Source organism: Labrus bergylta, chromosome 2, assembly GCF_963930695.1.
Source record: "Labrus bergylta chromosome 2, fLabBer1.1, whole genome shotgun sequence".
Taxonomy (NCBI): domain Eukaryota; kingdom Metazoa; phylum Chordata; class Actinopteri; order Labriformes; family Labridae; genus Labrus; species Labrus bergylta.
Genome location: NC_089196.1, coordinates 7,761,260 through 7,788,681, shown reverse-complemented (window position 1 = coordinate 7,788,681; position 27,422 = coordinate 7,761,260). Strand labels below are relative to the sequence as shown.

The 27,422-nt window shown below is 41.9% G+C and overlaps 1 protein-coding gene across 6 annotated transcripts in view; it reads left to right on the top strand.

Annotated features, from left to right (window-relative positions):
• cabin1 (calcineurin binding protein 1) overlaps nt 1-27,422 on the top strand; it is a 47,287-nt gene that overhangs the window by 13,936 nt on the left and 5,929 nt on the right. For 4 of the 6 annotated variants that reach the window (XM_020631053.3, XM_065963579.1, XM_020631051.3 and 1 more), the window contains 8 exons: nt 1,040-1,105; nt 1,835-2,014; nt 2,165-2,565; nt 3,814-3,927; nt 16,086-16,249; nt 16,347-16,443; nt 16,610-17,296; nt 22,962-23,036. In XM_020631053.3, the coding sequence (XP_020486709.1) occupies nt 1,040-1,105; nt 1,835-2,014; nt 2,165-2,565; nt 3,814-3,927; nt 16,086-16,249; nt 16,347-16,443; nt 16,610-17,296; nt 22,962-23,036 (1,784 nt within the window). The remainder of the gene's footprint in view (nt 1-1,039; nt 1,106-1,834; nt 2,015-2,164; nt 2,566-3,813; nt 3,928-16,085; nt 16,250-16,346; nt 16,444-16,609; nt 17,297-22,961; nt 23,037-27,422) is intronic. The other 2 variants (XM_020631055.3, XM_020631054.3) reach the window with 1 other exon arrangement.

Here is a 27,422-nt window from a genome sequence, read left to right as displayed (position 1 = left end):
TGTAACAAACACTGAAGCAGCAATGCCATTCTGATAAAAACAGAAGTGGCCGTTCTTTCCTTGTGACTAAAACAGTGACATCTGTTCATCCTCCATGTGTCATGTTTAGCTTTAATGTCCAAATAACGCAGCCATATTGCCCATGTTGCCAGTTTTGTCGCCCTTTCCAGATTCCTTCCTACCTACCTACCTACCTACCTGCCTGCTACCTCTTTGCCTGCTTGCTTTTACCACCTGCTTTGCCATTGATGTGCATGTAGTTCAAATGGGGTGAATGTCTCTTCACGACTGGACAAAAATCAGTCTTCTTTATCACAGCTCACTGACCTGTCTGGTGGATCATGTGTTCCCATATTGTTTCTGTTCGGTGTGGGCTTAATTTGACACAGAGTCAAACTCCCTGGAGATATTTCAAAGTCTTACCTTAATCGTGTGTTTACTATTTTTTACTAATTTTATAGAATTGCCAATTATGGTCAATTATTGTGAAAATGCCAAGTCAGGAAGAATGTGGCTGGCCTCTTATTGGCACACAGCTGAGACAGATGTCAGAAAATACTCCATTGTGCACATGTTTGCTTGTAGGTGTCCAATTTTTGTGTCTGAGTCCTGCTACGAGCTCATTAAGGTGACAAGACTGTAGGGCCTGATTCAGACATGACCATTCAAATCATAATTTTGACTCAGTGGTGATCTCCTGTTCATCATTCGTCTGGATTTCAACCTTGTGTTTTTTTTTTGATTGCTGCTCTATTGACAGTTTAATAAGAGATCAGTTGTGTCTTGACTGTAGTGCTGAAGAGGCAGCTCAACGTTTTATCAATTGATCATATCACAGGCCTTTCTTATTAAGTCTAATGGAGACACTACATGTGCTGTCTGTCTGAATCAGGTTCTACAGTTTCCTGGGGAGTGGCATTAAATCTGTTCTCTGTTTTCCATTTAAAGTAAAAGAATATAAAGATATTTCAAAGTATTGATTCAGAGATACAGCTTTTCTTGATAATATTTTAAAACCAGCTCCCCATATCTCCAACAGCCTCACCAGAGTTTGACCATGATTACTGCCTGCCCAGGTCTGCAATGTGGCTGGCTTCCCTGAATGGTACTGCTCTCCAAACCCACCAAACTCTTTGTTTGTGATCAGAAATTAGGTGCATTCTTTGTAGAAAGCACTAAATACACACTTTTGATTTCTACACAAATCTAGCAGTATTGTACAAACTTTGCTGTTGTTAACTTATGACTGTGATTCTTTTGAAAAGTCTCTTGAGTGCATTATTCACTGAAATAGCAAAAGCTTGTAACCCTCTTGATTGTGTTTTTTACTGTTCCCTGCCAAGATTTTTTTTTTTTTTGCTGAGGCTGCACAACACAGCAATTAGGAGGACTGCTGGCATTTTGATTTTGGACCACTTACAAAAACAAATCCTCTCTCCTTTATAACAAAGCGTCATTGGGGATCCACTAATAAGGATTCTCTTGCTCATGACCTATTTTTCATAATTGCATTATTCCCCTCGCACACAAATTGTGTGTTGAGTGTTTGACAGTTAAAAACAATCACCAACAGCTTGCAAAAGGCCTTCACAATATGTTAACATGTGCAACAACACATTGTGGATAATTTGTTTAAATTCAAATGTCCAGCCAGAAATGTAATTGTCATCATTAGATTTAAAAAAGGAGTACATGAGCCCCATATATTGGACAGTAAAAAAATCTTAATGATGTCCATGATACCCCTACAAGCAGCAGCTATTTGTTTCTATCTGGGTCCATGCAATTGGCAGCATGACCCATGTGTGTTTTTTCTCTTTTATTGTTTTTCCAGAGCGGAGTCAGGACAGTGAGGTGGTGATGCTCTCTGACTCCAACTCCACCCAGGACGCCTTCACAGACCCCGCCAGCTCTCAAGACAGCAGCCACAAACCTGTGTCTGTGAAAGCTTGTTCATCGTCATCAGAAAGCACCACACCTGTGAAGGAGGGGCAGGCTGCGTCCGAGGACACAGGTACACTCTGTTTTAAATGACATCTTCCCTGTAGCATTGCATTGTTTTATCTGGTTGTTATGAATGCATAGGACTAAATAATGAAAGTGTATTTCATGCAAAAATCAGCATTTAAAGGCCCTAACATCTTTGATTTAAATCCTTCTTTAGCATCACATATAGAACATTCTGGCATCCAGGTGGAAGAGAAAATCATCCAGGAAGTAGTGGAATCTGTGGTGGTGACACTTCCTGAGACTTCAGCCCCAAAGGTCTCCACAGAGCCTTGTCCTCTCCCTGTTCCTCTACCTGTCCCAGCCACACCTCCGAAGCCAGCCCCCTCTCAACAGTCCACTCCCCAAACACCAGCCAGCGAGGGAAAGAGGAAGCCAGAGCCCCCTATTGAGGTGATCGAGGTGCCCAAAGCGCTTCCTACAGACCGTGCCGACCAGAGACGGATGCTGGTGGACATGTGCGTTCGCGCTCTCTTCCTCTGCCTCGGCCGCTTTCCTCAACACTACAAGAGTCTGTACCGCCTGGCCTTCTTCTACAGCAACAGCAAGACCCATCAGGTCAGTGTGCGCTTGTCAACTAATGGCAGCACTCTATGTTCATTGTGTTTCAAAGGTTACGTCATCGATTTAGCATACACCTACAATCACTTACCCCCGAGCATTAATAGTGACATTTACAGAAGATGGGCACGCTTTCCTTAAAAGTCACTCGAGCGCTTTGCATAATTTTTTTTTAAGCGACAGACATCTCAGAGTTGCAATGGTTATAGTTTTTTGTTCCTTTGGTTTTGTGGTGCCTCTTGAGCTCTGCGGTGACACACGAGTTGCTGAAACAGCTTGTGTTGGCTCTGAGGCTCTGTGGGCAGAGGTGTGTGTGGGTGGTAGCTCAGTGCTCTCTCAGCCAGTTTGGCACAGGGAGGTTGCGTTGAGCTTTACTGCGGTGGCATCCTTCTGTCAGCTCTCAGTTTTGTCGAACCTTTAAATGAAGCTTTTTTTTCTACTTAATAAGGTTGAACTGGGCGTAGAAAAGTTGTTTCTCTTTTAGATTTTTTAGTTATCTGTCATTATACCTCGACAAGCATCATGGGTTTCATTGCTCCCTTCTTTAAGGTATTTCTAATTTGCTACGAGGCTTAAGAAATATTTGTTCTAATTAACGTCAGTCACAAACCATGCGATTAGTAAGTTCAATAAAGATAATTTCCCTGAGGCTCGATTCAATGTTGTATAATTTTTGAGGCAGTGAGTTAGTACTGTGTTTTTTTTGCCTGTAGTAGAATAAACAGCAGCCCGGATGAAAACAAATGCACCCAGGTAGTGACGCTGACATGGCCAGTCGATGTGATGTTGTTTACACAGGTTGCTCAGCTGCCTTTACAACCTGTCACATCAAGTGTTAAAAGCCTCTGTGCCCCTTTTTTGTTCTCAGGAAAAAACGCTTCACTCGCATTGACTGCCAGGCTTTATCCTCACTCCAGGAGAGGCTGCCTGTAATTTCATGGCATAGCCTACTGGGATTGTGAAAGATAACAGGAAGTGGCCTTACCATTGCTATCTTTTCAGACATTGTACAGGTGTAGACACTGATTTGTGAGTCACTACGGTGTGAAAGGAGCTCTGCATTTTGTTAACAGCTTCTGCTTCTCTTTTCAGCAGATATTAAACACTACACGCTTAAATGCATCTGTCATCAACTTTGTCTTGATAAGACAGGGATATCCCCGTCTAATAAATACCTCTGCTAGATTAAAGTGTACAAACATGTATGTTTTTTTCTTTCAATTATGTATTTATTTCTCTCCACAGAACCTACGGTGTGCCCGAGATGTGTTGCTAGGAAGCAGTGTCCCATGGCAACAGCTGAAGCACATGCCAGCACAAGGACTTTTCTGTGAAAGAAACAAGACAAACCTGTTCAATGTAAGTCAACATCACCCTGCCTGTTGCACCCCCCACCCCCCACTCGCTGTCATTATGTCACCACACATTACTTAATACATTGTTAGAACATCCGTCATCACTGGGTTTATTGGCATACAGTTACAGCAACACCAAAAATGATTAAGGTATCATCATCTTTGTTGACACATCGCATGCGTAACCAAAAAATAATAATTTGTCTTTCCCATCACATAAACAAATGGTTTCTCAAAGTGGCCTTGTTAGACCAGTATTGTGTAACCACTGGCTTGGTGATAAAACCAAGAGGCAGTATGTACCTGTACACCTCCAAGTCAGTGCACCTTTGTTTTCCGGTTACCTGATGGGGTAAACAATAACTGTCAAAAGGCCGGCTTATGGGTGTAGTATCTTAACAAAGTATCTTTTGTTAAACAGGAAAATAGTATTTTCAAAAGGCCCTTTAAAAATTAAGTAAAAGGGGAGTCGGCTCATTTTGTCAGTCAGATCCCTGCACTTGCTTTTTTTGAAAGCTAGACAATGCAATGAAAAAAGCTTGGCTGATGGCTCAGTGGTTAGTGCGCGTGCCCCGTGTATGGAGGCCATGGTCTTCCAAGCGAGCGGCCCAGGTTCGATTCCCACCTGTGGCTCCTTTCCCGCATGTCATTCCCCACTCTCTCTCCCTGATTTCCCACTCTGTCCATTATCCAATCTCTCCATTAAAGGCACAAAAAGCCCAAAAATAAATCTTTAAAAAAAAAAAAAAAGCATGGCAGGCCTTAAACTTTACAAAATGGACTTGAAACACAGTATGTCATGTTCGCCCTCTAGATTCCAGCTTTATCGTAAAACATAACAGCAGAGTAGCAGCTAATGGAGACTACCAGAGGAAGAACCTGGGAAGTGTGTCCTCAGTTTTGTGACTAATAAGCTGTCTGCATTTTTGCTGTGAGCATATGATTGGCGTACTACAGTCAGGTTTACCCTTGTCACACATCTTATTCACATAATTCAATTGGATGCACTAAAATCAGCCCTAAATAGATCAGCAGATACAAGCGCTGCTATAAATGGAGTCACACAGCAGGAGTTTTTTTTTTAATTATCTGCCTCTCAGAATTACAAGGCCTCTGTTGGGTTCCACTGGAGGAGATTACTGTCGGACTCTTTCATCTGTTCTGCATGTCAGATTATTTACCTCTTTTCACTAGAGGCTGATATTATGTCATGTCAATGCCAGCAGAAATGGGCTTACTTTCTGACGTGTTCCTTGTGTGATTTGTAAAAGCTTTATTGTTCAGACTTTTGTTAATAAGCAGATAACATAAGCAGAGCGTCACATCATGTCTGTGCCTCGTATCACTCAGTTTGCATTGCATGTTGTGGCAGTGTATTTCATTTTTATGGTGTCTTTTTTTGAGTAAGCTGTAGAGTCAAATGCTGCCTTCAGGGAGCTTCTGGTAACCGGGCGTAGAAGCGATGTGGGCCAGGTCTGAGCTGGAGCAGAGCTCTGCAACGCTCTGGCTCCCACTGGGTTCTCACAGAGCCCCTTCTGGAGGCAAACCTGCCACCCTGGCATACCAACTGTCAGAGCTTTACTGTTCCTCTCAAACCAAGCCATCTCTCACTCAAACACAGGACAGCACAAACCCTTCTAAATAGTTCTCAAACATGCCTGTTTCCACTGTGTCAGAGTTCTGGCTTCTTAGTACTTTCACAAAAGTTGCTGAAACACATTACAGTATATAGCCTGCATTTTCACACTTTATTTTGTTAGTTTAATGATAAGAACAGCTGATACAAGCTTTCCAATTTTAAAACCTACAGTGACCCATTGTTTAGCTCACAGTAAATTTCACTCAGAACCATAACCCTTCAATCAAACTTTAACGTACATTATGTCAAATGTGCCGCCAGGGGGCTCTCAATCAAAACAATAACAAAAGATGACGGCGAGGCTCGCGGGGAATCATGGGAGTTCTCTCTGCTACTCCCTCATTCTCCCCTGGTAAAAACGAACTCCGTATTGACTGTAGTCAAGACGAGCGGGTGAAACCGACCTGAGGAAGAGAATGTGTTTACTGACGATGTATCAAAGTATAATTTACATGGCGTTTTTAACACAGCAGCAAATACAGCAACAGTACAGCAGCTTTCAGTAGCAGCTACCGCTAGCTTATGCAACGGTCTTTGACGTCGTGACATCCGGTGTTTCCTTGGCAACGTTAAACATTTCATGTCTGTCATGGTGACTCATCATGGCGACTGCCTTGACAAGACAACTATAAAATTACGTATTTCTCTGGCTTTAACTGTTGGAAATATTTGAAGTAAAGTAAATTCTCAACAAAAGGTTATATTTAAAATAGGCTTAGTCAATTTGTAATTAATTAAGATATCTTAATGTAAACATTGTTATAAAATTCTACATACTATACCTTTTAAACATTTCATTTCTTAAAGCTTGAACAGAAAAAAATCACACACACTTCTCTTTCTAAGCATCACTGATTTGGGTTCAGAGGGATCAAAAAGTTGTGATTCTTAGCAACAGTAGTGTGTGGGATTTTATCTTTTCAAGTTACAGTTTGTTGTCCTACTTCTCAAGATAGTTGGATGTGCGAAGAGAAACCTCCTTACAAATCTCTAAAAGCTTGTCCCAATGCTGTCACTGTTTGACAAATATATCTGTGTGTTAACTTGATGTCACAGTGGCCTTATGCTGGTCCTTCTACCAGTGGAGCGATGACTCAAACATAAAGATTGTTAATCCTGTCAAACATACGGATGGGGGCCGTGATTTTCTTCAAGGACACTTGACTCTCAGCTGAGTCCACACCTCATTGAGTGTGTTGGTGAATACAAACTTCCCTGATGTAGGTCATGATGCCCTACTTTTCCTTCTTGCTTTGGCTGGGTTACATCAACTGCGGCCTGCATAAGGTAACCTATATAGTGCTGTTTAGAAATGATCCAGATGAGGTTGTGTTGCATTATTTATCGGTGTGGTTGTCAGTGTGAGTTCTTACTAGGAGAACAAGCTCACTTTTAAACATATGATAAACTTATACAATTCATATAGATTATATTAAATAATGATTATTTTGACTTTATGTTGTCTCTGGTTTATATTTCAGTCTCATAAATATGGTTCATTATTGATACACAGTCTGAATTGAGGCGCTTGGTTTTATGACACTGTGGACAAAGTGTTTCTGCCGTTATTGCAGGCATTTGGACTCTGAGGTGTTCTAAGTGTTTTTATCTTTGTTTTTGACCAGTGTGTATTAGTGCCAGACTGATATGGTGTTTTTTTTAAGTTGATGCCAATTTCAGAAAGGAAACATTTTCTAATGATTTGTGCCTTATCAAAGATAATTTATTAAGGAGCTGTGGTGCCACCATCTGCTCACCTGCAGGGCTTTCACTCTTGCAGAAAACTCCTGATATTTCCAGGAGGAGTTGTGTGTGTGTGAATGCAAAGAGCCAAAATTTTCGCTCGGACTTCACACAGACTTCGGGGCCGAGAATTTTGGCTCCACGGCTCCTTAATAAATTATCTTTGATAAGGCACAAATCATTAGAAACACCGGATGTTACGTCAAAGACCGTTGCAGACCCCTAGTATTTTTTCAACAGGAAGTCTGGGTGGGCTGACGTGAGAACGCAGCAGGATGTTTTCCAGAGACTTCAGCTGGAGCCAATAGGAGGGGGGAATGATGTTTATATACTGTGACTGGAGTCAGTGCATGGATGGTCTTCACGAGGTCTACGTTAATATTTTGAGTCACAGATAAGGAACTGTTGCATTATTGACATTGACCATAAATGGTATTGTGGTGCTTGGTGTTTTTTATATTGGGGTGTTTTGTCATGTCACTGCAGGCTGATGGACTCTTAGCTGATTTAAATGTTGGGATGTTTGTTTATGATCAATGTGTGTATTATTACCAGACTGACATGGAAATGATGAAGCTGATACAAAAGAGAGGAAAAAAGTACTCAATAACTAAGATAAAGATAAACTTTATTGATCCCCCATTGGAGACAACAGGGATTTGATTAGCAAAAATAGCAAAAAGTTAAAAAACAAACATATTTACATCAAAGGGAGAAAAATACAATAATAGAACAAAATACTAGGTATGTACAGTTTCACTTGTGGAAAGACAGTTTTTATTAAAAACACAGTGTGTAGCATTATTGATATGAGTCATGAGGTGGTGATGCTGTTAAACAGTCTGACTACAGATGTAATGAAAGACCTGCGGTAGCGCTCTGTCTTGCAGGGTGGGTGTCTGAGTCTGCTGCTGAAGGAGCTGCTCAGAGCCCCCACAGTGTCATGCAGGGGGTGAGAGGGGTTGTCCATGATGGAGGTCAGTTTCACTAACATCCTCCTCTCACCCACCTCCTCTACAGAGTCCAGAGGACAGTCCAAGACAGAACTGGCCCTCCTGACCAGTCTGTTCAGTCTCTTCCTGTCTCTCTGTGCTCCCCAGCAGACCACTGCATAGAAAAGTGCAGACGCCACCACAGTGTCATAAAACGTCTGTAACAGAGTCCTGCACACTCCAAAGGTCCTCAGTTGCCTCAGCAGGTGAAGTCGACTTCGGCCCTTCTTGTACGTCTGTGTTGTGTGACCAGTCCAGTTTGTTGTTGAGGTGAACACCCAGGTATTTGTACGTCTCCACCATCTCAATGTCCAAACCCAGGATGTTAACCGGTGCAGTCTGGGGTGACTTCCTGTGGAAGTTAATCACCATCTCCTTTGTCTTGCTGGCGTTGAGCTGAAGGTGGTTGAGCTCACTCCAGTCGACAAAGTCCAGGATGACCTGCCTGTACTCCTGTTCGCTGCGCTGTTCCCCACGATGGCCGTGTCATCGGAGAACTTCTGCAGGTGGCAGCTCCCAGAGTTGTAACAGAAGTCTGAGGTGTACAGGGTGAAGAGAAAGGGTGAGAGCACTGTCCCCTGTGGGGCCCCTGTACTGCAGACCACCATGTCAGACTCACAGTCAACTGTCGCAGCCAGGTGACAGTCTACTCCCGCCCTTTAAAGCTTCCCTCTGAGCAGTGCAGGCTGGATGCTGTTGAAGGCACTGGACAAGTCATAGAGCATGACCCTCAATTTTATGATGGCTTGTCTAACAACTTTTGGGGTTGTAATATTTTGGATTGTTCAGCTCAGTTGGTACGAGCATGTGCCCCATTAACAGAGGCTGTAGCCCAGGTCACACTGGTCGACTCCTGATCCTGACACTTGGTGCATGTCATCACCTACACTCTCTCTCCCCAAATCTCCTGTCTTTCTCCCGCTGTCCTGACCAAATAAAGTAAAATCCAAAACTTATCTTAAACAAAAAAAGAATCTGCTTTCAAAAACAAAAACACTTTATCAGGGATTATTTACCAACATACTTACATACTTTTTTTACGTAAGTCTTGGGGCATCATGTGCTGACCCCATATCTTCATGCTCTGCTACATGCAGACAGTGCTGAGAGTCTCTGATCTATTGAGTTAAAGCAAACTCGTGTATGACCCCAAGCATTGTTCACTACATTATATGTTTGTTTTTTTATGGGTTTTTTTGTGTGCATTTTTTGCTTTTATTTAGAGATAGGACAATCAGGGAGAGAGAAAGTGGGCAATGACATGAGGGACAGGAGCCACAGGTTGGATTCACTATTCTAAGTGCTGGCATGTTTGTTTATGATATGTATGTACTGTTGCCAGGCAGATTTTGGATTATTTAAGATGATACTAATATAAATAGGAAAAAATGACCCCATATCTTCATGGCTGCTGGTTTAGCAATTTTTTGAGATGTAATGACCTTTTCAAATTGTAATTGATTTTTTTCTTTGGATTGTGCCCCATATACATTATGTGACGATTAAATTGAATAAAGACACTGACGCTCAGAAGAGAAACGCTAGGTGGACACACGGCCATACAAAAACATTTAGACAACTGATATCTGGAAGTCTATAATATTGAATTAATCTGTCAGACTCTAGTCTGCATTTGAAGAGTCTCAGCCTCCCACAATTCTAATAAGTGGTTCATTTCAGGTCGGGTTAATAAACTCTATAATGCTTCAAATCTGTGTTTAAGGAATTGCCTGGTATATATTTTGTCACACATATGCCTGGCACACTATTGCAAAGGGGCTAAATGCATAGTCAAATTCTAATCATTATAGGAAAACAATTACTATGGAGTACATTTTAATACATTTACTCTGCAGCAGTTTAACAGCAGGTCAAGGCTAAATGTTGATGTTTGGTAATAATGCTGCTCCAATGTCAAACCTCCTTGATACTCAGGATGACTGTTGATCGTGAGCAGTCAGATGTGTGTTCTGACAAGCACCATGTTACCCCCCCCCCCCCCCCCCCCCCCCCCCCCCCCCCCCCCCCCCCTTACCCTAACACGCCTCACACACATTCACACACACTCATACAAACACACATACTCTTGCTCACATATTCTTCCACCACTCACACATACGCTCTCTACAGAGCTCCAGAGAAAATGGATGTCCTTGTTTTGGAGAAAAACCCCGCTTCATATCTTGCTCTTGTAACTTTTTTTGAGAACGTATCTTCTATAGATTCTGTCTTCTCAGAATGAGTATTTATGTTTGATTATTACTTTGCTTTTAGGCAGGCTCTGTGTCTTATGTTAGATTATATCAGCTGAGGTTATTAAATCTTCAGGGGAGCAGTAACACTTGCATTTCTTGCCTTGGTTTGATGTATGACTCAAACATTTGTGTGCTCAGCAGTGCAATGTGCTGTAGGTGGAGCTCAGCTTGTTATTCTTTTTTTTTTTTCTCTCTCTGAGGGCGGAGTATTGGCCAAATGAATTACAGTTTGTAGAAGTTGATATTTAGATTTGCATGTTGGAGGGTTTAGTCTGGCTGCCTGTTTTGTTTCTCATTGCCTTCTTCTTCTCTCTCTTCAGTTCAGATTGACATTTTTCAGCATTTTTTTCCCCCCCCTCACACACGCAACGGGAAGCAGGAAAAACAAGGTGTGTTTATCTTAATATGTTTATGGTGGCCAGCCTGAGAGACACGACAATAGAGGACAGAGAGGAAAGGAAGAAGGTGAGGGCTGTTACTGCTGGCTGAGGAAACACTGAGAGTGTGTGTGTGTGTGTGTGTGTGTGTGTGTGTGTGGGCAATAGAGTCTTATCTGTTCAGGCAGCTCTCCTCTTCAGCCAGTGTTTCTGTGGTTATTGTGGCTTTTCTGACACAAACCTGTCTTTTTCCTCTCTCAAGTTCTGTGGTTCTTTTTCATTATTAGCGTGCCATCTTCTTCATGCCTCCTACTACACTGATGTGGTGGCACTGAGTTCATTTTTCGGCCAGTTTATGTTCTCTTGTTCTTTTCCTGTTGCTCCGTCTTCAGGGTGATCACGCTCTACCCCTCCCCCTGGCTCTTATTCGCCCTACTCATCTGCTCTCTCTGTTGCACTCTTCTGTTTCCTCATTACTCTCTCGTCTCCTCTCACTCCTCTGTTTGTGTGTGTATTGTGTGGGTGTGCACTAATGGGCGGGAGTTTCTCCGCATGCCTCGGATTGGCTGGGCAGAGGTCTACGATGATTGGATGTACGCTGTGTATAGTGCAAGAGAAAGGAGGGGGGGAGAACTCCAGCAGGCTGGGGTCAGGGGAGAGCGGAGATAGAGTGCGTGGGTGTTTTTGTTTTGAGATGGCAGGGTTTGAAAGCAGGAGAGGAACGAGTCGTGTTGTCTGTCAGTGGCATACAGAGCTCGTAGGCCCTGACTTCAGCACTCTTTCTCGTCTTGGCAAGGTGGCTGCCATTCTCCTCCTATTCTGTTCCTATTCTGCCGTGTGCAGCTGTGCTTCCCTCCTCTTCTCTCCTGCAACTCTCGCTGCCCTAGCACCCAAATGCAGCCCACCCCTTGCTCTCTGAGCGTCAGCCTCTTTCAGGGTGGAGACACTGCCAGGGCTGCTTGTGCCTATCGCCAGCAGGAAACTGTCCAAAAGAATACTAACACAGGCGTCGTGGAGTAGCTTTCTTTGGTGATGGTGAGTCGCTTTCCCTCTGACTTTTACAAAATCCAGTGCAGGTTGGTTTTCATTTGTGGATGTGCAGAGTTCTTGAGTCATTTTTTGACAGCCTCTGTTGTACTTTTAATGTTGTGTTTTGAAGTCAGCTGTACTTTTATTGAGTGCAACAAAAAAAGCATGTGCTCCTTTTTGGCATCTCTAATTCATGTTCTGTAGGTCAGAAACACCAAAAAAAAAAGAATGACTAAGAAACATAATGTAATATTATACCACCCACCTGCAAACTGCTGTTAGTATTCACAGGTAAGCTGTCATCTTTGATGTGTAGGAATCATACGGTCTCAAGTTTTTACCAGTATGCTTAGCTTACTGCTTGTTGCTACAAGACTGATCACCCCCTCAGTTTCTGCAACTTGCAGGTAATGTTTTAACATGCTGAATGATTTGGCTTTGTGCCCATCCTTTCACTGTTGGGAGTTAAGAAATGGTAAGAAAGTTTTTAAGATAGCCAGTTGAGGTTGTACCTCCTATTGTTGTTTAGCAGTCAGCCATTATTTTGTTTTGTCTTTTTCTAAGGAAGTAGAGGACAGATCACGACTTACTCTGCTCGTCATCTAAATGTTCTACAGATGTTGGATCAAAGTGTTTTAAACAGAATGAGGGTGAAAAGCGTTTAAATACACTGTCACAACACTCCAGAAGAATTTACAGAAAGACCTGAGTGTCAGAGTTCATTACTATGGGGGGTCAGAGTATCACGTCATTGAGGATCTTTGCAGAGTTTCAGCAGTGAGCGCTTAATCCTCTCGTCTGACACCTACCCCGTGGCAGCAGCTTCAGTTATAAACGATAGTGATATAGAAATAATCGAGTTTGCTCCTGATGGTCTTGTTTGCTTTAGTTGGTCAGAAAGAGGCATCAGTCTTCATTTCAGTCTGTTTCATGACCAGATTAAAAAAAACCTTACCAGAGCTTTAAGATCTTTTTTAAAGGCAGAATATGCGATTTTTCACATTTAAATGTAGCAGAAATCAAATATATCCTCTGAAAATAACTCTGTGAGTCATGACTGTCTATAATGAGTGTGACATCTGAGTCCCACTGTCTGTGATGTTTTCAGAGCTTTCCGAGCCGTAGCTACACTTTTACATAACCGGGAAGGCCGGCTGACTCCTCCCCTCGTGTATGAAAGTTGTTTAATTGAGGGACTAGAGAAAAGAAGAACAACCAAACTGTACTTACTGCTTAATTGAATGTCATGTAAGCATTTTTAGATCACAGTAATTTCTTGTAAATTTACATGCAGTGTGAAGATACGAGCATAATAAAGATCGCTAGCATTAGCATGCTAACACAAACAATGCAGCGCCAGTTGTTTTGGTTTCATGCTGGTGCTCAGGGCGAAATCTGCTGGATCAAAAAATCACATATTTTTCCCTTTAAATAATCGAGAAAATGTTTCTCCTGGTTTTGATTTTTTACTAAATAGATTGAGAAACCTGTAGGTTTTTACACTTCAGTCAGTGTCCTTGCATTTCGTACTTACTGGACATTCATTCACTTGCTTGTAGAGTATGTGTTTTCTCTGTTTGTTTTTTTTACTGTATGTTTTTTGGTGCACTCTTTGCCAGGTCACTATTGCACATTACATTGTGATCTCATTAAAGCAGATATTATTCTCCTTTTCAACAAGTTTAAATAAGTCTCAGAGTACCCCATAACAAGTTTCTTGTTATAAATCCACTCTGGTCCTGTATTTGATCATGTCTATAAACCCCTCTATTTCAGCCCTGCTCAGAACAGGCTGTTTCTGTGTCTGTACCTTTAAATGTAACGGGACTCTGGAAGAATGATGGCTCGGGTTTTCTCTTGTTTACAGTGAGAAGGCAGACTCAGAGGGCAGAACAAACACCTAGCTGTGGGAGTGTTACCCACCTGGGGGAGGGGTTACTGTCTTTTGTGATGTCATGAAGGGAAAATCTCCAAATGGCCTTTTTGAGCACACATTTTTCTGAAAAGTGGAGCAGGCAGAAGATGGAGAGGGTGGACTTTTCTCATCATTGGGGGGGTTTGTAGACAGGTTAGGGACACGTGTTAGTGTCAGAAAGACATGGTAAACTGTATTTTGCCATAATATGTGACCTTTAAGGATTTTATCAGGTTAAATATAATATATACTGTAGGTATATAATCCCTTTGCCCTTTTTGCTTGCTGCACATTGCTTCTTTAAGTTCACGTTTTTAAACCTTGAATTAGTGACAAATTAGGGTTTATAATGTGACTTGTCCACTGACTTTTCCTCCTCTCTCCTCTCGTCTAAACACAGGGACCCTTTAAATCCTGAATATGATATGAACAAAAGATCAGATTCAAATTGTACCAAACCACTCCTCGGTCATGTATTTGTCTCTAGTCCGTGATGCATCTTAATCTCTGTCTCATTTCTGTGTAATGTATTGACCAAATCTGTGCCAAAGCTGTCGCTCCAGATATCAGACAAGCAGTGGTCATATTTTGTCTCACATAAAAAAAAGTGGAGAAAAAATAGATGCTTAAAATCATTGCAGTTAAAGTCTTACAAATCTGCTTTAGCTGTTGTGCTAGAGCATAATCTGTATAAAGCCATGGCTCTGCTTTCCCGAAACAGATTTACTGTGAATGGATGGTTCTCTGATGAAGAACAACTCTCCTCCATTAGAGATGTTTTTCTAAGTGAGCGGAGCCCACCCCCTCATCATACTTTTCTCGCTTCTGTTGGAGGCTTCCTGGTAATCTGTGCATTGAGAGGTTAAAACCTTTCTAAGCCTGATTGTGTCATATGGTTATAATAATATATTCTTATTTTCACAGTCATCAGAGCCATTCGCTTGCCTTTCTAGGTTTGTTGTTGGACACTTGATCTGATTTGGTGATCATTTCACCAGTTCAACTCCTTTAACACGTTTAAAAAATAAGTACTAAATGAGAGGTGGCTATTACCAATAACTTAGTTGCCCCAATGAGTGAAAAATGAATCGTGTGGCCCCGATTAGATTGTCTAATGAAACCTAGAATGACACCCATCTGAGTGTGGATGGGGTGACTTTCTGTAGCACATTTAAGAGGTTATATTTGACAATTCCTAAGTGAGCAGGCTATAAGTCTATCCTCAGGAATGTAATTTGTTTTGATGGGTTTATTTTGCCTCGCTTTCCTGCTTTGTTTCTCTCCAGTGGATTTGAAAATGTCATCTGACAATCTGGAGCTGTCTGTGAGGAGGAGCAGCCCGCTCCCCCGGTGCCTTCAGTTAGCTGATAGAGCCATCTCATTTGTTCTGTTCAGTCCCCCTGATATGGTCATTTTTGTTTAGTCTCGCACACATTCTCTGAGGCCACAAGCTGCACTCGGTGCCATGTGCTTTATGACTGTACACAGCCTAGGCCACCATCTGCACTGTCGTCAGTAGCTTCAGAGAGCAGAACCTCGCCTCGCTCCACCTGCTGAGAGGACATGTGCTCACCGCAAAAAAAAAAAAAAAAAAAAAAAGGTGGACTCCACCATCAAAAAGCTCCTCATCTCGCTTTCTGCAAAGGAGGGACTGTGTTTATTGGCAGCCGGTCAGCTGGTCTGTTGCATTGCTTGGACAGAGCTGAGCTCTAATGAGGCTTCCTATCATGTGTGCCCAGAGAGAGAAAGCCCCCCCATCTCTCACTTACCACCTCCTACATAGAAAGCCAGTCCGAAAGATCTCTCCTGCCGCCTTTCCATCCCCTCATTAAAGTTTTGTTCTTTGGATGCCATGTTTTTTACACCAGCTAGTTTCTCTGGCTTATTCCTCTACTTCATTTCATTTTAGATTTTTTTTCTGACCATAATACACTGTTGATTGTTTCCATATGCATTACAAAACAAAAAGTAGCAGCGGAGAGTAGTCATAAAATGCAAACTTTATCTTTGTTTGTTAGATATGAGCCAGTTTCATGTATGAGCCAGTTTCATGCTCCTTCATAGCATTTGTCGTCTTCGACTTATTTTGAATAACGTCATGTAACTGAAGCCTGCATTGAGAGATAGTTTCTTTATATTTATGTACTGTTTATAGACAAACTTACCTCATGATTCTAACTCTTCTTCTCTTTTCTCTCCTCGCCCCCTCCAGGGCATCTGGCGTATTCCAGTAGATGAGATTGATCGCCCAGGGAGTTTTGCATCTCATATGAACCGATCCATTGTCCTCTTGCTGGAGGTGCTGTCTCAGCTCAAGGATCACGACACCCTTCTGAAAGTCTCTTTCATGCTGCAGAGAACCCCTGACCAGGGAAAGTAAGGATCATCTTTGTTTGATGCTGCTATTTCTGTGATCTATTATGTATCTGCTCCTCAATGCATTGCTCTCTTCTCTTCTTCCTCCTCCGTGAAGGAAGTATTTACGGGATGTTGATCGGCAGGTTTTGGCCAAGAGAGCATTTTTCCTAACTGTAAAAGTCCTGGAGGACAATCTCAAGAGTCTCTCAGGGGTAAGGAAGCCCAAATCACTACACACACACACACACACACACACACACACACACACACACACACACACACACACACACACACACACAAGGAGCTGAGAGGCACAGTGAGTTTTAGATGTCTGGCATGCACTTGCTCCATGTTTTGACAGGTTCTGTTTTCTTTCAGGTGTCTGAGCAGCTTCACAAAGCGCCCGCACCCTCCATGGGGGAGATGACCACAACAGACGCATCCAGCAGGCCCAGTTCAGAGGACAGCAAACATGCACTGCCTAAGAAGCTTGGGCTCACAGAGGGAGCTGGTGCCACTGACACCGGGCCCAGGGAAGCATCTCAGGCACAACTCACCCATCCACAACCGCTACCCATAGATAAAGGGAGTAAAGTTCAGGAGAGTTACTCTGGGAAGGTGGAGACTGCTGGAAGTGAGGGACAGAAAGCAGGTCCAGAGGAACCCATGGAACTGGACTGTGGGAACTGGAGGAGACCTTCGGTCACCACAGATTCTCAGGGTAACCAAACAGAGACTGAGACCCCCCTGAGTGCTGTGGAGCCCCTGCAGAAAGTGACTGACAGCGGCCGGACACCAGAGCTGTCTCTAGAGGAGCTGAGTATCAGTTCCAGGCAGCAGCAGCTACAAGCCTCAGCACCCAAGGTCACTGTGGCAGCCAGCGGGACTGATCAGGGCTCTGTACGGAGGCCAAATAGGAAAAGGAAGCTTCTTGAGGATGTCGAGTCCGGAAAAACCTTGCTCCTTGATGCCTACAGGGTTTGGCAGCAGGGACAGAAAGTCGTGACCTACGATTTGGGACGCATTGAGAAGATCATGTCTGAGACCTACATGCTCATAAAACAGGTAAATGTCTTTATTATGCACTGCACCAAATACCTCCGCTGTGAACACAATATGATAGGACATTACATCACAGAGTCATTATGTCTTATTGTCCCCAAAGTTAGTCACTATATGATTTTAGTTCAGTTAAATGTAGGGGTCTGCAATCATTAAGAAACAATAATATTGGTCCATCTAATAAAATCAGCAACACAATACAATATACAAAATGTAATATGATATAATAATATTGATACAATATGTAATACAGCAATAATAAAATTAAATATTTTATAAAATAATAAAACAATAAAAATGCAATCATATCCTGTATTAAACATGATTTGAAGATTTTATTACTGAGGTCTTCCAGACTTAACGATAATAAACAGTCCTCACTAGAGATAGGGAAAAAAGTCGATTTATTTAAAAATCGAGATTCTTATCTTCTGAGATTTTAAATAGATTCATAATTTCCAAAAAAAACGATTTTCTTTTGGCTAATCAGTCACTCCCTGCTAAGTGCTAAGGCTAGCTCTTTAACTCAGTAGAAAGCCAAATGGAGCAGCAAGAAATTCAGCCAGTCTCACAGATGACTGGAATAGATCCTGAAGAATGTACTAAAATAGACTTTGAATCCATGGATCCAAAATTGTTTTGAATTGAAAATAGATTCTCAATCGAATCATGACCCCAAGAATTGACATCGAATCAAATGGAATCGTGAGACAACCAAAGATTCCCAGCCCTAGTCCTCACCTTCTGTTGTTGCTCTAATGAGCAAATAGACAATGTCCTGTTTCTTCCTTGGTGTCAGCGCAGGTTGTTTATTCTCATAATAACAGTGTTGCATGCTGCTTATACTTTGACTGTTGTCCTGTGTTTTCTTTAAAATCCAAAATATTTCCACACTGCTAATTGATTCTCAAGAGAGGAGTTAATTATCTGTCCTCTCTTTAGCTGCATACCAATCTCTACCTGGTTCTTAAAGATTTGCTTTGATGGAAACACAAACATGCCACTGGAAATTCAAAGTAAAGACTTCCCTTAAAGATGGATGCTTTTGAGTAGATGAATAGATCCATTTGAATGAACTGATACCCTCAGTGTGCACAATCATATATCATATATATATTTTCCTAATATGGGATGAATGCAGAGAACTCGGTACAACATGGAAGGTGAAGCCCCTGATGCCCCTGATGCTAAGCTTTGCATTAAACATTGAAACTCTTCAGGTATAAAATAATTCTGATCTTCCAGTAGCTATATAGTAAGAAGTTATTTTCAGTGTGCCACAGACTTGATTTATTTTTTGTGGTTTGTTCCTGCAACATGAGAATGTGTTTAGGCTGTGCACGGGGTACTCTGTTGGCCATTTAGATAAAGCTTTATGTTTACATTTGTGTATCTAAAAATGTAGTTTTTTTTTTTTTTTTTTAATAAACCTTTTGTCATCATGTGATGGATCTATTTGGATGGATCTTTTTTAAAGCGCTGCATACTCCCTGGAGGCTTAGTACTCTGCGGGCATTTCTAAATGTAATTTTGCAAAGTAATTCATGCTTCATATGAGCCCTCTTACAAAAAAATAGCATTTGGGAAACCCCTCTTGTAGCATAGGTACTTTCCCTCCTTCAGTTTAAGAACACCGAAACAGTCAACTCATGAGCTGCGGGTTTTTTTGCTTTACTTTACAACACCAATTCAACCTCTTTCCGTTTACTCTACATGATGTTTCTTTAGAAAGCGGGGGTGGCTGACTGTCACAGTAGTGGTATTACAAGTGATTTTTTTAACATCATATCAGCAGTAGGTGGGGAGTTTTATTTCCTTTTTAACTACTGTTGTGTTGTCAAATCAATGCATCTCATCACTGAGTGTTGTAATTGCAGTGGTTGGCCCTGAGATTGTGTTCTCAATTGAATAGCTGCGTAATTTTCCCCTCATACAAAGACGTTGCAAAGAGTTGTATGAAGTGGCTTTGATATCGCTGCCAAAATGTAAAAATGTGTATGGGCGTTGTACTAACACTTAAAATTACATTCTGTCTGGACAGTTAGATTTTTGTAAAGAATTTTGTCTATTGCAACAAACTGCTAAATTTCAATTGTTCTGAGTACTCAAAAGACCTGTTTCCACCAAGACGTCCGGTTTGGTTCAGTACAGTAAACCCTTAACTTGCTTGAGTTTCCACAGCCAACTGTGCCCTTATTTGGTAAGCAGCGTGTAGGCCAGATGGAGATAGCCGCATCAGCTATGTAATAGTGTGACATCATAGCAGCCCAACACAGTGTAGCCCGCTACAAGGGACGGTTTGGTACCCTTGGAACCCCAACAGAAGGGTACCAAAAAGGTAGGACGGTACAGATGCCTTATTTTGGTACCATTCCCAACCTTTGACGGTTGAAACGTCAATAAATGAGTACTGAACCAGACCGCTTGGTTGAAACGGGGCTAAAGTTTATTGTTATTCAAGGTACAGTCCGCTACCCCTGTAACTCTGTTTAAGTGCTTTCACACTTGCAGAAAACTCCTTAAAAACACACACAGCCAAATTTTATGCCCAGAGTTTCTCCTGCCAGACCCATAGTAATTTTTCCGCAGCAAGTCCAAGTGAGCTGATGTGAGAACGCAGCAGGATATTCTATGGAGAATATACCTCTAGCCAATAGGAGGGGGGGGGAGTGACATTTATATATAGTGACTGCTGCTTGATGTTATGCGTGCAGTGTATACATGCGACGGCTACGATCTCCGTTCACGTAATCTAACGGCTGCACAAACTCTTTTGATTCTGTTGAACTGCAAGTAGCATTGATATAAGGCAAATATTCTCATTAAAGCGTTGTGTGGCGGACTCTGTTGCTTCGTCTGCTTTTTCCTTCTTTTTTTTTTACATCACGTCCAAAATCAGGAGACCGCCTGCCCCCCAGATGGGAGTCTGACAGGGATAGTCTCCAGCTGTGAGGAGCCAAGTCAGAGGAATCTCCGGAGCAGTCCTTCTGAAATGATCTAGATATTTTCAGGAGTATATGTTAAAACGGCTTTAGTTATGTAAAATGTTCCTATCACTGTTAACCTTCTCCAAAATGCAGGACATTTACCTTATCATCTCCTTAGAGCAAATGTCCCTCTCTTTTTTTTTTCTAAGTCGAAGTTCAGGGCTTTCTAAGACATCGATGGTACAGTTGCAGAACAGCCCACCTCGCCTTATACAGGGATATTGATCTGAAAATCAATTGCCCTTACAGAAGTTGCCTTGTCAATGGCTGTGTGATGCACGAGAAGTCTGTAGCTGGAGTGGGAGGGCAGTAGGCGAGGGGCAGCTGAATAAGAAATCCGAGGAGAGAGGCGTGCTTCAGCAGCTCCTTTTTTGTATCGTTTTGTTTGAGGTGCTCACACATGCCACTCAGATTGTTCCCTGTGCTCTTTAGGAGATGGCAAAGTGAACCATTGCTCAGACACACCCATTAGAGAAAGAAGCCAGAACTAGACCTGACATGTTCCTCATCGACAAATGAGTTATGTAATTAATACGCCTGGACTTGTTCCAGAAGCAGCTTGTGATTGTGCACTTACCTGCACCAGCTTCAGTGCAGACACTGTTATGCTTTTATTGTCTTCTGCATTCCACAGCTGCACATAGTTAGAAACAAGTATCATACTTTGTTCACCCCTGTTAATGTCATTATTTCTGCATATTTCAGACCGATATTTGGGCTCACATGGGCTCTAGGCTCTAGGCTCACATGTTGAAGGAATGTTCTAGACAGACAGAAGCATTTTGTGAAATCAGAGCATAGTGAGTCGTGTCACATTAAATGAATTGTTTTGTTGATGTGATAAGAGACTTCTGGTTGAAATTGGCCTCATGCTAATTTTAATCATCATGAAGTGATATTGATAAGTCATCACTGAAAACTGTATGTTGATTGAAGTGAGCTAGGCATGGATTGAAAGCAGTGGGTTGTGATGCACTGAAGCTTGACTCAGTCCATTTAACAATTGGCATCATTCGGAAAGTAGAATGAGGCAGCTGTGGAAAAAAAAAAAAAAAAAAAAAAACCTCTCCCTTTGGGGGTCCCTGAACTGGTGCATACAACCGGCTGCTGGAGGGAACATAACAGCTGTGTGAGCAAGATTACTGCTAAGTGTGTGATGTAGGGCTGCAGCTAAGCTTGCTAACTCCCACACATTCATCCACACTAACCCGACTGGGCCTTAATGTGAGCCTTTCTTTACTGCTGCTTTGATCACAGGCAGAAGACCAGAAGAAATCCTTCTGACTCTGATAAAGTAAAAGAGCAATCCTTTTCTCTTTTCTGGTGGTTCTACAGAATGTGCGTTTGTTTTTTTTGGCGCGCCAGAGCAACCAATAATCCACATGTTTATTGTTGGGGCCTGGAAAGAGGAGAATTTCTGTCACTGTTGGGACAGGCGATAACGTTTATCTATTTATCTAACTTTTCCATTTAATTTTCCGTTATTTATTATCCAAGATCCACACATCAAACATGTGCTGTCAGACTTAATTCACAGTCACATTTTGCTGCTTTAGTAGGGGTCTCAAACTGTATAGCTGCATACCTTTAGAACACCGCCAGCCCTAACAGCTCCCCTAAAAAATCTCAGGTGCTGAAGTCACCTCACCTGTCAAGTGGGGCAGGTGACGTTAATACTCCCGTCCTCCCTCATCGACCAGCCAGCGTTCATTAATAATCACTCAGAGAGGCTGGTGGCGCAGTGGTTAGTGCGCATGCCCCATGTATGGAGGCTATAGTCTTCCAAGCGGGCGGCCGTCTCTATCCACCGTCCTATCAATTAAAGGCACAAAAAGCCCCAAACAATTCTTAAAAACATAACTGATAAGCCAACACACTTCTAATTACAAATTGAAAGTAAATAAACAAATCAAAATATTCTACAAATTATTATAAAGCAACTATTTGACAAACATACAACATCACAATACTTTATGGAGTTTGAATTTGGGCTTTGACAGTGAGTGTAAATGTACGCAGGACAGGTCACCTCAGAAACACAGGATGATTCACCGTGGTTCACCTGTATGAGGAAGTTTGAATGAATAGGAAGAGATGATTGAAGGATAAGAGATGATCTGATACCATGTTCCCTTCCTGATACGGATAGCAATACCTACACTTGAGTATTAGCAGACTAAGCGAACTAACCCTTTTATTGGATAGGACTTCTGAAGAGAGACAGGAAGTGCCAGATGGAGAGAGTAGGGGATGAGGACCACAGCCTCAGAACATGGGGCGTGCGACACAACACTTTTTTTTCAGTGGCTGTAGGTGGTACTACAACCCTGTATATAAATGATGTTGTTTTCTACCATTGTTGTTTGGTCAGGCTGAGACTCAGCACACTGAATCTGAACCCTAAAACAAGCTTTGAAGCTACAAACCAGCTGAGTTAACATTATCAGCAGCTTAGCTCGCTGCCTGTCCTCGTGTATGTGTCAGCAGAGAACATTTGAGAAACATAGACATTAACATGAAACACATTTTTAGTGTTTCATGTCAAAACACAAGTTTTGCATTTTCAGGCAGTGTGAGTTCATTTCCGATACTGGTATCTGTACCTAAACGACTAAATCGAGCCATGAGTGTATGAAGATATATTACTCTACCCTAACAGCAGTTTTCTGTTTTCCTCTCAGGTGGACGAGGATGTAGCTCTGGATCAAGCTGTGAAGTTCTGCCAGATACAGTTGGCCACTTCTGCCCAAAGACAGGTAAAACTATTCATCTCAACCTGCTCATTGTCCATCATGTTGCTACCACTACAGTGAGCACACCGTGCATACTCCTAATTTATCCAAGCTCATACCAAATGCTTCTTTTCCCCCCGTAGGTTTTTGATGATTCAAGATTTTACTCAAAGCAAGTTTATTAAAACGGCCAGACTTTTAATGATTCGCTGAAAAAAGAATCCAGTCAGGAAATTTTTATAAAATCACTTGATTTGATTGCAGAAGTAAACAATGTTTTAAAAAAAACTTGTTCTGCTGTTGTCAAAATGTCACTTCACTGACATAATTATAATTGATTAAAATTTAGTATTTAATTTAGAAACTTATGGTGTGGGTCTGATGTTGTACATCCAACTTATCTGCCTGTCGAAGAACGTAAAATGCGTTTTTTCCTATCTGCTATTTAGCTTTCAAATAGCAATGTTATTGTTTCACATTCAGGTAACACAATTAATGCATACCAAGCAGCAAACTCCGATCTTGATAGTGGCAGTGCAAAATCCTGCAGTTCGTCAAGGGTCCGCTTGAGGCTGGATCCAGGAACTCAGGAAGTCACATACACAATTAATGCTGTAAAGACAGCTTTTTCGTTTAACATGTTTACAGTGTGGTACACAAAACAAAATAGGTCAATGAGTTATTGTCCTCATGAGCACACACTGTACGGGGGGGTGAATTTTTTTAAACCACTCCGTTTTGATTTTATGAAAGATACGTGTTATCCATAGTTAGGCGCTTAGATGACCTGACTAACAGGTAGGTGCGATGAAATGGTTCTTCAGGAGGCTTAAAACCTCAGCTCCAGCTCTCAGCCTGTCGTTATGTTGACTGAAAGTTAGGCTGAAACAAGATTTCCAGCATGGTGGCTCCTGCCGATGAACCTCTGGAGCCCCCTGCTGTAACAGATGGGTGATGTCACTCGGGCTTCGTCCATAATATTTACAGTCTATGATGCATACACATACGAGAAATTAGACTTTTTTTTGTAATTGCTTGAAATTTACTCGTATATGCATTAGGGCTGTGTAATTAAACACAATTTTATTGTTACCGCGATGTGAGCATTCACATTTAACATATTGCAAAAGTCTGAATTTATGGCAAAAAATAAAAACGGTTATTAACACAAACTATCTCACTCAGCATGTGTACATTTAACCAGCTGTACGGAGACCTGAGTATAATATCCATGCTTTCACACCATTTGATGCGGTTAGATGAAGCTAAAGCTAACTATCAACCACTCTCTGATTAATTAGAGACAATTTGGTGGAGACAAATACGTTTTTGGATTTATTTTGGATTTACATGGGAGTGGGGTGTGTTGCAAACACAGGTGTTCTGTAAAACATAAAGAACATCAGACAGACATTGACACTTTGAGTTATAGCTAATATGCACTCTTTATTTTTGTTTATTTATCGCAATTCATATCGTTATCGCAATATTGAACAATGTTATCACACATTGCATATTTCTCTCACATCGTGCAGGCCTAACAGGCACAAAGACCTATGACTAAAGAAACCAAATAGTGAAGGGTTATAGTAGACAGGCTGTTCTGTGGGAGGGTGACACAAAGCCTCTGTAGTATAATGTTATTTAATGGTTAGTCACATATTCATGTCCACAGTTATTCACATTTATCCTGCTCCAGCCTGCAGGTACCAAAAATAGCCGTGCAGATTGGTGTAAATGCTCCCTGTCGTCCCCTCAGCCTCACACAGTAGTTGCCAAAGTCGTCATCAGTTTCAGGTTCGGCCTTGGTTTGCACTCTGTTTATTTGCACAGACATTATGATAATGATACACAAGGCTCAATGACACACAGTCGTATCTTAAGACATTACATAATTAAGTCTAACTGCATTTATGTGACGGATTCATCTGGTGCTGAACCGACCCTAAACGTAGCTTTGTCTCCAGCGCTCATATTCCTCATCGAGTCATTATCCGCTCTGCCTCTTCCTGTGTTGGCGACTCCCCCTTCCTCACATCCCTCCTCTAGCCCACACAGTCAACAAGGGTCCCTCTGCCCACGTCCTGTTGTCACGGTGATGTTCCCCCCCAAACTTCACACTCTCGAGAAGTAGCTGTCGGCAAAATAAATCTGTTTTTCCTTGTTCACTGATCCTATCATCTCATTTTCTGCATGAGTCTTTTTGTTGTCTTTGTTCGTTTTGTGTGTGCGCTCCTTGTTGTGTGATAAATAGACTGTGAGATAATGGGGTAAAGGAAGCAGAACGCCTGATGCCACATTTCTCAAAAGTGTAAAAACCTAAAGAGACGAATGAGGAATGTTGGAGATAAAAATAATTGAGAGTGATATTAAAGTCAGAGGGACTCTTGGATCACAGGGACAGATGTTGTATGAAAATAGAAGAAGCAACAACACCCGGCTTACTTTAAACTGAGGTCCAGTGTATTGACTGACAGTCTTACAGCAATTCATAGCACTCAGAATATTGTACGTTATATATATATAGTATATTAAATCCTTTGTTAGAACGTGGATAAAACGCTGGTTGGAGTTAGACTGAAACAGCTGAGTGTGCACTTTAGAAGTCTCTTTCTATTTGTCTTTGTATGTGTAAATCTGCGTTATATCTTCATGCTCTTCATCTGTAAACCCCAAATTCTTTAAAAACGTATCCTTGATTCAACTGTCATTTACTTCCATTCAATTATCATTCACCTTAAAACTTTTCTGCAGTCCCCCAACAACAACATCAATCAAACTCTGCTGCATAAACAGAATGTGCAAGATGCTGACTAAAAGGTTTTCTCACAGTGGATGTTCTGTCGGAGAAGTTCACCATTGTTTTTGTTTAGTTATTAATGAGAATAAATTTTATTTAAAGGCGCCTTTCAGAACACCCGTGGTTACCTTTCAAAGCAGAGATATACTTACTGCTGTTTTATTATAAAAGCTCCTGTAAGCTCTTTTTAGCTGGTTATGATACAGACCAAGACATATTATGTCTTTATAGAATTTCGACTCGTCAAACAGCTGTGGGTCAGATGAAGTGTTTTAACTGCACGCTGCCAGAACAGATTGTTTTCTGTGTCAACGGTTCCTGATGAGTGACACCTCTGACGGGCGGCAGTAGTTCAGTCTGTAGGGTTGGGAACCTGATGGTCACCGGTTCACGTCACGGTGCAGACCAAATCTGGAAATTGGTTTGGTAGCTGGAGAGGTGTCAGTTCACTTCCTGAGCACTACCGAGGTGTCCTTGAGCAAGGTACTGAACCACCCCATAAACTCAGGCAGCCCCCTCACTGTGTGTGTGTGTGTGTGTGTGCGTGTGTGTGTGTGTGCGTGTGTGTGCGTGTGTGTGTGTGTGTGTGCGTGTGTGTGTGTGTGTGTGTGTGTGTGTGTGTGTGTGTGTGTGTGTGTGTGTGTGGGTGGCATGTTCAACAACAGAGTGTTTTAATCCTGCGAGTGAGAATTAGATTTTTGAAGTATATCTGCTTCTTTAAATTCAAATAAAGCAGGATGAGATTTTTTTGTTAGTAAACAGTACTTACACATGTACAGGATAAGATCAGCTCTGATAGTCTCAAAGTGAAAGTTCCTAACAGGAACATGTAGTTTGAACCAGACAATCTCCAGTCAGTTGACAACTGTCAGGTGAATCTGGTTCCTCTGGTTGTTGTCAGACAGCATGCCTATTGACCTTAAAGATGTTTTCATAATTAACCTGTGATAACATTTTCCCATGACGCTAATAGGAGAGAGGACAGCTGCACACTACCTTGCTCTGCAGTCTAATTGAACTGCTGTTTAGTTCTAATTATTGTGCTCCCCCTCCTGTCAGTGGCTTTGAGTTTGTGTGTAGTTGGAAATGTGAGTAGGCACCTTTTGGAAGCTCTCAGCTCGAGGACATGAAGAAGTTGTTGCCTGCCTTTACAGATTCACACATTCCTTCAAGCCCCCACAAGGGCAGAGTGAGATGTGCTGCGGAGCTGTTTGGTAATCTGTGCAATGTTTGCCTCCTCGGTTTGATACATCAGGAGTAAAATAAAGTCAAAGGTGAAAGATCTGTTATCTTTATGTCAATCACGGAAGGCCTGATATGTGTTCTTCTGTCATTATTACTCTCTTCCTCTTGGGAAGATGATTTACATTTGTAAGAGACTTGGTGGAGGGTCCTCTTTAAACACACCAGTCTCATCTGCTGGGTGAACCTATATCAGCAGAGTTTGATGTTTGTTGTGTTTTTTTACACATTGAAGAATATGACAATGTGGAGCTCCGGTGTCAGTCCCATTAGGGCAATTTAATCAAAATGTTCGGTTGGCCGGTCTTTCAATTGTGTTGAAGAGATGACCAAACCCGTACACAACATCTCCAGCTGCTCTAATCGGA